The following is a 13,143-nucleotide window of genomic DNA, read 5'->3' on the forward strand; positions in this document are numbered from 1 at the left end:
TCAGTCAGTCACTCACCAAACTGTGCCAACTCCAATTCATCCTCTCCACTCCTCTACTGCAGGCCCATTAATGACACGTTTGGATCATCAGCATCCTCCCAATCAGTCCTTCTGGCATCTGTCTACCCATTCATCTTAATCTTTCTTAAATAAAAATCGAATCCTGTTATTTTCCTGCTTCAAAAACTTTCTAATTATTCCCCTGTTGTCTTCAAGATCAAGACCAAACTTCCCTGCACCGCTCTTCAAAATCTGATTCCAATCTCTTGATAGTGTCATCTCTCCCTCCCACATTCCCAGGTCCCTGACACACGAGCCCCCTCTTTCTCCTATTCCCATTGCCTGTAGGCTTCCTCCCCACCCATGACTTGTCCTCCTGCCCATTTCACAAGAAGATCTTCTATCTTTGAGCCCACTTCACTCTGATGCACTTTGCACATTCTCTACGATGGAACTTAATGCTCAGCACTGTCATCAGGTAGACTATGCCATACCTGAAAACAATAAGAACTTTTCCAGGTTCCCATAAATTCAAATTTCAGTTAAATTTCCAGTCCAGGGTCTAGTGCAGTGGCTTTTTCATTATTTACTTAAGAATTTAAACATGTTCTGAGCACTAAATCAGAGACTGTGAAGTCAGTGTGCCTGGGTTTGAATCGCAGCTCCTGAGATTACTCTGTAATTTATTACTCAAGTGGCTTACCACACAGTATCTCCATTTCCTCATGAGTAAAACGAAGATAATAATACCTACCTCTTAGAGTTGTGGTGAGGGTTATGAGATTAAAGCCTGTATTTAAAAAAAAAAAAAAACCCTCATAACTGTACCTGGCACATTGTAACTATGCAACCTTATTTTTATTATGAAAATAAGTAAATAGCCTTTGAGTGTTCTAGCAAGAAACAGAAATCATTTAAGATGGTTGAAATGCAGAAATACCATTTGATCCAGCAATCCCATTACTGAACATATGCTCCCCAAAATATAAATCATTCTGCCAGGTGCGATGGCTCACACCTATAATCCCAGCACTTTCGGAAGCCGAAGCAGGTGGATCACTTGAGGTCAGGAGTTTGAGACCAGTGTGGCCAACATGGTGTAATCCTGTCTCTCTCTGCTAAAAATACAAAAAAATTAGCTGGGCCTGGTGGTGGGCACCAGTAATCCCAGCTACTTAGAAGGCAGAGGCAGGAGAATCACTTGAACCTGGAAGGCAATGGTTGCAGTGAGCCGAGATCGTGCCACTGCCCTCCAGCCTAGGCGACAGAGCAAGACTCCATCTCAAATATACATATATATATATATATATATATACCTGTGTGTGTGTGTGCATATGCATGTGCATATATGTATCATTCTGTTATAAAGATACATGCACATGTATGGTCATTGCACCACTATTCACAATAGCAAAAACATGGAATCAACCCAAATGCCCATCAATAATAGGCTGGATAAAGAAAATGTGGCACATATACACCATAGAATACTATGCAGCCATAAAAAGGAATGAGATCATGTTCTTTACAGGGACAAGAGTAGAACTGGAAGCCGCTATTCTCAGCAAACTAACACAGGAACAGAAAACCAAACACTGTATGTCCCCACTTGTAAGTAGGAGCTGAACAGTGAGAACATATGGACACAGGGAGTGGGACAACACATACCAGTGCATATCAGGATGGCAGGGGGAGGGAGAGCATAAGGATAAATAGCTAATGCCTGCAGGGCTTAATACCTAGGTGATGGGTTGATAGGTGCAGCAAATCTACCATGGCACATGTTTACGTATGTAACAAACCAGCATGTCCTGCACATGTATCCTGGAACTTAAAATTAAAGTTTTAAAAAAGATGGGTCAAACAAAAAGACACTTACATAGGTGTTGGCAGGAAACAAGCAAAGGATGGGTGTGCAGAAACCAGTAACATCAGGGGCTAGAGTCATAGGGAGGAAATGATGTTTCCAGGACACAGAAAGAGCTTAAGCATGGAGAAGTGTCGCAGCAGTTGAGCTGCCTTGAGAGATATGGTTCCAAAACAGGGAAGAGAAGACCCTGAGTGCCCTGACCTCCCTTTCCTCCTGTGGCTTCTCCTGAGAATACAACTGAGGCCATTAGGGAGCTTTGGGGATGCAGCCTGCAGGATCAGCCCCAGGCACAGAGCAGGGCAGGAAAGCAGAAAATGACTCCTCTGGGGCTGCTGGGAGGATTCCAGCACACAGGCTCATGCATTGAAAAGGAATTACAGGCCTTTGAACATATAAATTATCACATATTTACTTAAACCCCAGTCAAATCACTCTAAGCACCATGGCAGGACTTGGCCTACATTCCAGATATTCTGCTCTGTGAAGCTCTCCCAGGGCACCATGATCTACTTAAAGCTGCCAAAAAGACTCTGACAGATGGTATTACTTGCTCACCTCAGTGACACGTTTTTCTTGAGCAGCTCAACAGAAGACAGTCTTCTCACTCAATTACCCAAAGCCCAGCCGCCATTTGTAGCTTTTCTGCCTTCCATACGTTTCCTCCCCTTGTTAACTGCAATTTTCTTCTGTTCTGGGATCAAAGAAAAGACTTCCAGTTTTCTCCGGGAAAGAAGGACAGGTCCCTAAGGAATCTTTAAAATGAGAATGTAAATATTCTCTGAATATCATGTATTAAGGTAACCCTGGAGCCCAATATCATAAACACTTCAGAAAAGTTGACTTTGTTTACTTTCAGTTCTCTCAACTCAAATGCCTACGTGTTAGTTACCCTTGTTAGTCATTTAAAAAAAAAATCTTAAATTCATACTTCCTTTTTAAAAATGTAGTTCTTATTCCTGATAAATTATCTACAGAAGTTTTTGCAAAAGGTTTTATTCCTACTTAATTATCATTACGTGTACATGGGAAGTGAATTTTATTTCTCCATAAACCGTAGTTTTCTTTACTATCAAATAATTTTATTTCTAACATATGTTGGCCACTATTTTATTCATATTCTGGTTAATAATTTACTTGTCAGATCCTTCCTGGAAATGTTCTTGAAAGCATCTTTGTATTTCTCTCAAGGCCTAACATACATGAGTGATGTGCCCAAGATTTTTTGAGTTTCATTATATATCCAAGGACATTTTATAATTTAAAACTTACTTGCTTGTCAGAAAAAGAGACTCAAAAATTTCTGCCCCTTCCCACACTGCTACAAGCACTCATTTTAGAAAGACCCTAATAAAATTTTACAACCATGTTAAAGTTAACCTTTTAGCAAGAGTAAAAACCAATATATCCACTTAAATGATGTTTCTTTGGTTTTAACAAGCTTGATTTAAAGTTCTCTCATTAGTCATTTCATATCACTAATATCTTAATCTGAAGGGCAGTTTGGTAAGTTAATTGTTTCTGATGTGAATGGAAGTTAATTTTGGCAGAAAGCTGAATGCATATGATAAAACTTCACTAGCTCTTTATTCTATATAATTCTCTAATTTGCCTTTTTTTTTTTTTTGAATAGGAATTTGGCTTGGAACAAAATTTCTATTATTCACTCCAATGCATTTTCCACTTTGCCATCTCTAATAAAGCTGTGAGTATTCCATAACTTGTTTATGGTACATCGCTTAATAATTGGGGGCCATCTAGTCAATTTTAAAAGTTGGTTTTGTTGAAAAGCTGGAAATGCACAGATTACCTACCCTCTGTGTTCTCCATGCCTAGAGTTTGACAGAGCCAGGGAAGAGTTCTCCTGCTCCTCCAGTGCCACGTGCGCCCTTAAGTGAATAATTGAAGATCTGGGTGACACCTGGTTCTCGTTATTCAGCTGAAGTTTTTTATTTTTGCTGAGTAATCAGGTGGAATGGAATAAGATGTTAATTCAGGTCTGAAGGGCTTCCGTTTTATCTTATGCCATTTCGACTGATAAAAAATCTTCCTGTCCTTTTTTCCCCCTCCACTTCCCATCTCTTACCTAATAAAGAAAGAAAAAATTGGTTAGACAGAAATTAGGAGAAGGGGAGTAAATACACTCCCAAATTTTTTACCACTGACTCCTAATCTAGTCAGCCTCATGTTTCTAATTAATATATCACCTTCCCCTTGATTTTAGATGTCCCCACCTGACAAAATGAAGCTGACTATAGAACAATTTGAATGCAATTAAAACCTTTTCTCCCTTGCAATCCTGATTGTGAATAGAAAAGTTATCAAGAGCTAAACCAAAATGATTACTTTTACCATTAAGAGTGAGGACCCTGCTTAGAAGTTTTTATTGAGTAATTTAATGATCTTTAGGTTTTTTTTTAACATAAATGTTTTATGCTAACATAGACTAAAAGCCAATTGTTGTTTGATGTTTTGCAGGGACCTATCGTCCAACCTCCTGTCGTCTTTTCCTGTAACTGGGTTACATGGTTTAACTCACTTAAAATTAACAGGAAATCATGCCTTACAGAGCTTGATATCATCTGAAAACTTTCCAGAACTCAAGTGAGTTTGTCATTAAAACTAATAAGATACATTTGTGGTCATGTGAAATAATAGAAATAATATAGTGGTTTCCTAAATTTATGAGATCGTGAGACACTTTTGAATTGCATTTCATGCCCTGAAGTCTCCTAACCCTGAAGCATTGTTCGGACAAGCCCTGAAATGGGAAAATTGTGTCCTCCTGACCATATTTTCTTTCCTTCTCAAAGATGCCTCCCAGAATCACAGTATTCATAGGAAGAGTTTGAAAACCATTGATCCATGGAATGCATAAAAACTAGGACATGTAATTAAATAACATTATAACATTATTCTATTCTTGTTTACAATTTTTAATTTAGCTTGTGTGTATCTAATATAATATACTAAATTAATATTTTTTGAGGGAGTAATGCTGCTTAAAACCTGTTATGCTTATTATTGACAAAGAGGTATCTTGAAAAATTATGCATTTTTTAACCCACAAAGTTTTTATATACTTTTAAAATCATGAAAGTAATAAAACTTCAAAAGAAAATTAGGAAATCATAAGACAGAACAAAAATCTTTTTTGAAATTTTTAATATTTTATTTTTTATGATTACATAGTTGGTGTATATGTTTATGGGGTACATGAGATGGTTTGATACAGGCATGCAATGTGTAATAAGCACATCATGGAAAATGGGGTATCCATCTCCTCAAGCATTTATCCTTTGAATTACAAACAATCTGATTATGCTGTTTATTTCAAAATGCCCAATTAAATTATTATTGACTACAGTCACCCTATTGTGCTACTGAATAGTCGGTGTTACTTATTCTTCCTATTTTTTTGTACCCATTAACCATCCCTACCTCCCTGCAAGTCTACCCTTCCCAGCCTCTGTTAAGCATCCAAGAACAAAAATCTTTAAAATCCCCCCCTAAACAATATTTTTAAGTTCCTTCCATTCCGGTGCATTTTTAATTGTTAGACTCAAAATGTGCATAGAAATATGTCATATTTTAGTCACTTATTCTGCCATAAGCACTTTTTATGTTGCTACAATTTTCCTAGCAATCATTTTATAACCTTTTTATTTTGGAAATTTTCCATCATTTGAGCAATGGATGTTGCATTACTCAACTTCAGGAATTATCAACATTTCATAGTGGTCATTTTTAATAACTTCATTTTTTAATAAATAGCACTGTAATGAACATTTTTATGCCCATAGCTTATATTTTGGATTATTTATTTAGGCCAAAATCCAAAGGTAGAATCATTGGGTGAAAGAAGATGAACACTATATTTAATTACCCATTTCTTTAAGTGTTTTTTGTTTGGGTTTTGTTCATTTAAAGGGTAATAGAAATGCCTTATGCTTACCAGTGCTGTGCATTTGAAGTGTGTGAGAATGCCTACAAGATTTCTAATCAATGGAATAAAGGTGACAACAGAAGTATGGATGACCTTCATAAGAAAGATGCTGGAATGTTTCAGGTTCAAGGTAGGACTTGCTATGCCATGGTGATGAAATTATGACTTAAAAAAGTCATAGAACAGGCCAGCCATGGTGGCTTACACTTGTAATCCCAACACTTTGGGAGGCCGAGGCAGATGGATCACTTGAGATCAGGAGTTCGAGACTAGCCTGGCCAACATGGTAAAACCCTATATCTACTAAAAATACAAAAAATTAGCTGGGCGTGGTGGCACATGACAGTAATCCCAGGTACTTAGGAGGCTGAGGCATGAGAATCGCTTCAAACCAGGAGGCAGTTTGATTCCAAATCAAACCGAGTTGAGATCGCACCACTGCACTCCAGCCTGGGCAAAAGCACAAGACTATCTCAAAAAAAAAGAAAAAAAATCATCGAACAAATTATCTGAACTTCAGACAAGTCCCTGTGTAATTACCTCAGCAAATTGTGAATAAATTCCACTTTTTAAAAACTCCTTGAGAAGGAGAAACTCACTCAGGATTCATTCTAAAATTTCATCTGTTCTGTAGGTGAATTGTTTATATTTATATTCATAATTACATTCCCCCTTAGCATATACTGTCCTCAGGGGTGATTACAGTCATGGTGGTTCCATCAACTTTTTAAAGGGTCCTATTTCTGAAGACGCCTTTTTTATACATTTAAAAGTTTTCAGAAAACTTTTCTCCAGAAGACAAAATCCATTTTTATTCTCATGGCCTGGAAGGATTGGAAGATACAAACATTTTAGATTCCTTCCTATTTCAGCAGGAGGGCTTAAGAATACAACTTTTTGTCCAACTAATTCTAAATCATTCCCCCACCTACCCCACCCAGGGGTATCTGTCCGGAAGGTGAAATGAGATAATGTCTGTAAAGCTTAGCTTTTCTTGAAGTAAGACGTTACCTAAACAGGCAACAATGCCTCTCAAACCACACCTGTGGTAATGAGGAGGTGCTTCGGGCACCACCTCCTCCCTTCCCTGCCAACCCTGCAAGTTTGCACAAAGTCTAAACAGACTAAACAGGGATGGCTTCTCATCCTTTGGGCCTTAATGGTCTGTTGATTCCAAAGCAAGTATGATTCAGTCTGTTTGCAGATAACCTTACCAATTTTTCCTGCCTGTGTATCTGTTTAAGGAACTGACATCTTCGTCCTTGCCCTTTTTGTTTTAGGCCACAGCATGTGTCTTCTTCTTGTTCTTGCTTCAGTTTTTGCTCTTTCTGCCTCACCCACTCTAATTTCTACTACCTTTGTTCACTCAAAAAATAAAAACACAAGCAAAAATTTATTAGAGAGCCTACTTTGTGCCAGGCACTGTTCTAGACCTTAAAAGTACACAATGAACAACAGAAAGATGGTCATTCATGTAGTTTAGTTTCAAGGGCAGTGATTCTCAACCCTGGGCCACATATTAGAATCTCATGGCAACTTTTAAAAAACATTGATCCCCAAATCCCACATGAGACCAGTTAAATCTGTATCGTTGGGGAAGTATGTTAGATCACAAAACTCCTCTTTCATGGATAGCTAAACCAAGCACCAAGTAGTTACTTGATTTGTCCTCTGTTATGCAGAATTCCCCAGGGAAGACTGGAATTTGCTGTACCTGATTCTCCCTCTGGTGTTCAGAGAACACAGCCTAGAATATTTGCACTATAGCTATTACAGTCTTAGAAATTTAGATAAAACAGTTCCTGCTCTAAATGAAGAGGCCCATAGCCTCCTCTAATTTAGCTCTGCAGTGTGGGAACATCATTAGCTGCAGGGAACAAGAGTAGAATATGAGAGTTTAGATGTTACACACAGAGTCTGGGGTCACTCTCCCTCACCCCCAGTTGTACTAGAATAGTATGTCATATACTTTTGAACATCCAAAGGCAACTTTATAACAGACTTGCAAGAAAGCTCATGCAAGTTCATGTTTGTGACAGTTCATGTCTCCAGAACAACCCAGAACTGCCCTCTCTGGGATTTGGTCCCTTCAAAAGAGAGGCAGAACTAATCATGCGAGAACTTCTTGTGCCTGCAGATGAACGTGACTTTGAAGATTTCCTACTTGACTTTGAGGAAGACCTAAAAGCCCTTCATTCAGTGCAATGTTCACCTTCCCCAGGTGAGAAAGGCATCAAAACTTCCTCAACAGCAGTATCCACCACTGATTCTGAGTCCATCAAAAACAATGCAGCTATACTTTAAAAGCCGAATCTGTGCCTGCTTTGCAGCTCATCAGTAACCCTCCACATAGTGGCCTGTCAAATACAAATACTCATTCCCTGGAGTTGTTTTTCACTTGCAAATAGGATTGAGCTGGGAGGACTTTTGATTTCACTTAAAGTATCAAGTATGTTGTCATATTACAGGCATATGTAATTTTTTAAATATTAGCAATTTAGCCTAAAATAGTATGCTATAATCTTGCTTTGTGTAATCACTGACTTCTGAAAATGGCTTAGGTTTTTCTTATAAATTACTGTTTGGTAAAAGCAAGTAATAGTTTGTACAGATAAGAGGGAAGGGAAGGAGAGGGGAGGGAAGAGGAGGGGACGGGAGGGAAGGTGAAGGGGAGGGGAGGGGAGGGGAGGTGAAGGGAAGGGGAAGGGGAAGGTAAGGTAAGGTAAAGGGGAAGGGGAAGGGGAAGGGAAGAGAAGGGAGAAGGGGAAGGGGAAGGGGAAGGGAAGGGAGAAGGGAAGCGAAAGGGAAGAGAAGGGAAGAAAAAAGGGAAGGGAAGAAAAAAGGGAAGCAGAAGGGAAGGGGAAGGGGAAAGGGAAGGGGAAGGGGAGGAAAGAGAAGCTGAATTCACTTAATAGTTTGTCCCATTCCAAAAAAAACAGGGTGAGCCAGTTGAAAAAAGATAGCTAGAAATAGTTGATATTTTATTTTTAATGAATAGCTTGTTTCTTGCTCCCTAACCTCAAATTTAAATCTAAAACTAAGATGAGATTTTCATGAAATTCATGTTCATAATATTATGGAGTATTTCCCTAGGATTATCCTTGTCTACCTATGGAAACTTATGGAAATATTCTGAAAAATTATACAATGAAAAGTCCAGGAGATCTGGCTTTTTACCTGGCTCCAACACAGCTGTATCTTAGGGACTTTAATCAAGTGATTGAAATTCCCCATTGTCATTTCTTCATCAATACACTGGAACATGAGCACCTGCTGTACTCACCCAGCCAGTGCTGCAGATGATCCAGGGTGACAGCGGCTTGAGAAAGTGGAACAGGCACATGGGCACTGCGTGTTATTATTAGGCTGTTTTTGACCACTATCTCTTGGCATCCTCAATACAGAGACAAAAGGGTAATTCAGCAAAAGTTTTAAACTCTAATTTGATAATCTTTTCCTTCCTTGGACTTCTAGGCCCCTTCAAACCCTGTGAACACCTGCTTGATGGCTGGCTGATCAGAATTGGAGTGTGGACCATAGCAGTTCTGGCACTTACTTGTAATGCCTTGGTGACTTCAACAGTTTTTAGATCCCCTCTGTACATTTCCTCCATTAAACTGTTAATTGGGGTCATCGCAGTGGTGAACATGCTCATGGGAGTCTCCAGTGCTGTGCTGGCTGGCGTGGATGCATTCACTTTTGGCAGCTTTGCACGACATGGTGCCTGGTGGGAGAATGGGGTGGGTTGCCAAGTCATTGGATTTTTGTCCATTTTTGCTTCGGAATCATCTGTTTTCCTGCTTACTCTGGCAGCCCTGGAGCGTGGGTTCTCTGTGAAATGTTCTGCAAAATTTGAAAGAAAATCTCCCTTTTCTAGCCTGAAGGTAATCATTTTTCTCTGCGCCCTTCTGGCCTTGACCATGGCCGCAGTTCCCCTGCTGGGTGGCAGTGAGTATGGCGCCTCCCCCCTCTGCCTACTCTTGCCCTTTGGGGAGCCCAGCACCACAGGCTACATGGTCGCTCTCATCTTGCTCAATTCCCTTTGCTTCCTCATGATGACCATTGCCTATACCAAGCTCTACTGCAATCTGGACAAGGGAGACCTGGAGAATATTTGGGACTGCTCTATGGTGAAGCACATTGCCCTGTTGCTCTTCACCAACTGCATCCTCCATTGCCCCGTGGCTTTCTTGTCCTTCTCCTCTTTGCTAAACCTCACATTTATCAGTCCTGAAGTAATTAAGTTTATTCTTCTGGTGATAGTCCCACTTCCTGCATGTCTCAATCCCCTTCTCTACATCCTCTTCAATCCTCACTTTAAGGAGGATCTGGGGAGCCTGGGAAAGCAAACCTATTTCTGGACAAGATCAAAACACCCAAGCCTGATGTCAGTTAACTCTGATGATGTTGAAAAACAATCCTGTGACTCAACCCAAGCCTTGGTAACCTTCACCAGCTCCGGCATTGCTTACGACCTGCCTCCCGGTTCCGTGCCATCACCAGCTTATCCAGTGACTGAGCGCTGCCACCTTTCCTCTGTAGCATTTGTCCCATGTCTCTAATTAACATGTGAAAGAAAATGTTTTCAAAGGTTGAGAACCTGAAAATGTGAGATTGAGTACGTCAGAACAGTAACTAAGAAGAGCAGAGGTGAAACTTGGTTTGAAAACCAAAAAAAGAATCTCCCCGTGAGAAAAGGCTGAAAACCTATTGATACTTGAGAGTGAATATAAGTCTAAATGCTGCTTGTGTAATTGGTTCAGCTAAGGGATAGACCGAGCACACTATTTAGGTGAGCCCAGATCAAAAAAGCAGATTGAAATTTTCTTTAGAGAAGATTCTCCATGATTTTAATTGCATTCTCTTTAAACTCACCAGTGTAATCATTTGAGGGGAGGGAGAACCCACTTGCTTTCCATATAGGTTTATTTAAATTCACAATCTCCTTAAGATGTGGTTGGAGGAATTAGGAAAATAAGGATTTTCAATGAACTACATTACTAGGTAGAGGCTGTGACCCATAGGATTTCATTCTAATGACCACATGAAGATGTTTGAGTCCTCCTTTGCCTTTCCTCAGAAAGGATTCTTCCAAGACACCAATTTCTTGAATAGATAATGTCCATCCAAGTTAACTCATTCATATTGAGGTCATTTTTAGAGATACCAGGTTTTATATATCAGCACTAGATGGTTCCACCCTCATGGAATAAAACAAATATTTTGAAAGGAAAGTAATGAAATTCTTAAATTGTTACTAAGGCAATCAAACATGTACGGGTGACATATGTCTTATCTGATTTATTTTTAACTCCTTGGTGCCCAAAACTCAGAAGGGAATTCCACTGCCAGCAATGAACATACCTGGAAAAGATAGTAAGCAACCTGGGATTTTTTTTTTTTTTTTCTGAATGAGTAAACAATTTTTGCAAGAGGGTTTATCAGTTGATTCAAACCGATGTGCATCTTGATCAAATGTGGACATGACATAAATTAAGTCCACTGATAAAACTTCTCGCACATGTATCTCTAAAGATCTAGCAGACCCAATATCTGACACCACTTTGGACTCAAGAGACTCAGTAACATATTATTCTGTTTATTTACCTTGGTTTTAGCTGTGTTCTCTCTGGATAACCCACTTGATGTCAGGAACATTACTACTCTGCTTATTTCATATTAAAACTGTGTTAGGTATTTTAAGAAGCAAGTTATTAAATAAGAAAAGTCAAAGTATTCACTCTTACCTTTTATTAATCTACATTAGCTTCAATACATCCAAACCAAATGGCTGTTAGGTAGATTTATTTTTATATAAGCATGTTTATTTTGATAAGATGTTTTAACTTGGATTTGAAAAAATACATTTATGAGATGTTTTATAAGATGTGTAAATATAGAACTGTATTTATTACTATAGTAAAGATTCAATAACATTAAGGACCATGATAATGGTAATAAACCATGTACAGTGGCATATTCTTCCATATATATTGCATTTCTCTGCCTATTTTCTTTAAATTCATTAACTGTATATGTGTAAATATATAGTACGTGTAAATAGATTCCAAATTTGCTTTTCTATTGGGTAAAAAGATAAATTTGTAATAAAATGTGTGACTATAAGACAAAATATTTTCAAGTCTATTTATTGAGCCCACAGGCAGATATATGGTCTCCTAAATGTTTTTAATTTTTGGAGTATAAGTACCTTTGCAAGGTAATTATTAATATTTGCACTTTAAATATGTCAAAAAATCAGTCTTTCACAAAACAAATCAAAATATCATTACCAGATCCTGAGTTGTTTACCTATGATTGATAAGCCATTTTGTCCTGACTTTGGTGAAACTTATTGTCCCCAGTAATGGTTTGGATTTTATAAGCTAGAACTTTTATTGGTCCCAAACTTGTTTTGCAATGTAAGAAAAAAAAAACTCACATTTATAAAGAAATATATAAATAGTTTGAAAACTCATGTCCATGTTAAAAAATAAGGTTGATGATTATGTCAAGGCCAAAACATGAGGACATGCAATTCCAAGGGCACAAAGAAACACACTGTTCCCTTCAGTCCCCGCCCCACAAAACATGATAAATGAAATGATTTTTCTAGACACCTGTGCCAGACCCTACTCGCTCCAGTGGTGATTCCTGCTTTCCTTGTATGGACTGCAAAATGAAGCCATCAAGTACTGGTAGGAGGCACAACATTCTTGCTAAAATTAACACGTTTACAGAGCACCCACAGGGCACCTGGCACTGAGTTTTCTACCTTCCCATCAGACTTAACCACATCCCCAGCCTCAGTTAACAGGCATCCAATGGGATCCTCTTGTGCAGTCCATGCTTGGCTCGGCTTGGCATGGCTTACCTTCAGCTGAAACAAGGGTTCACTCCTCTTACTCTCACAACTTTTAGCCCAGGCAGGTGATATTAAAGTTGCATCTAGAGCAATGCATCTCAGTCTTTCTTTTCAACATACTTGCCCAAAGTCAGGAACAAGTCCTGGCAGCCTCTTTGTCTCCCGCTCAAGAAAACACAAGTCAGTAATGTAATTAAAATTAAAAACAACAAACACTTAAATTCACTCCAACTTATTTCTTTCGATAAATCCACAGGATTTATTATTTTATTGGCAAAATACTAGTTAGAATACACCTTACATAAAACACTGCCATCTGATAAATGTTCTCCACTCTAATGCAACATCATCAGAAAGAACTTTAATTATATCCACAAATAAATAAATCTACAGTGAGAAGGGGGAAAGATGTACTGTTCAGACAAATTGAACAACCGTAAAGAACCAACCATGGAACAAATTTTT

At 38.6% G+C, this 13,143-nt stretch overlaps 1 protein-coding gene across 1 annotated transcript in view; it reads left to right on the forward strand.

Annotated features, from left to right (window-relative positions):
* The window catches only part of LGR5 (leucine rich repeat containing G protein-coupled receptor 5), a 142,828-nt gene extending 130,882 nt beyond the window's left edge, over positions 1-11,946 (forward strand). Inside the window, exons 14-18 of the mRNA XM_032295705.1 lie at positions 3,501-3,572; positions 4,346-4,471; positions 5,798-5,943; positions 7,951-8,034; positions 9,288-11,946. Of these exons, the coding sequence (XP_032151596.1) occupies positions 3,501-3,572; positions 4,346-4,471; positions 5,798-5,943; positions 7,951-8,034; positions 9,288-10,375 (1,516 nt within the window). The 3' untranslated portion in view covers positions 10,376-11,946. The remainder of the gene's footprint in view (positions 1-3,500; positions 3,573-4,345; positions 4,472-5,797; positions 5,944-7,950; positions 8,035-9,287) is intronic.
* The last annotated feature ends 1,197 nt before the right edge of the window (positions 11,947-13,143 follow it).

This window comes from Sapajus apella, unplaced genomic scaffold, assembly GCF_009761245.1.
Source record: "Sapajus apella isolate SASKATOON/1434 unplaced genomic scaffold, GSC_monkey_1.0 scaffold2, whole genome shotgun sequence".
NCBI classification, from domain to species: Eukaryota; Metazoa; Chordata; class Mammalia; order Primates; family Cebidae; genus Sapajus; species Sapajus apella.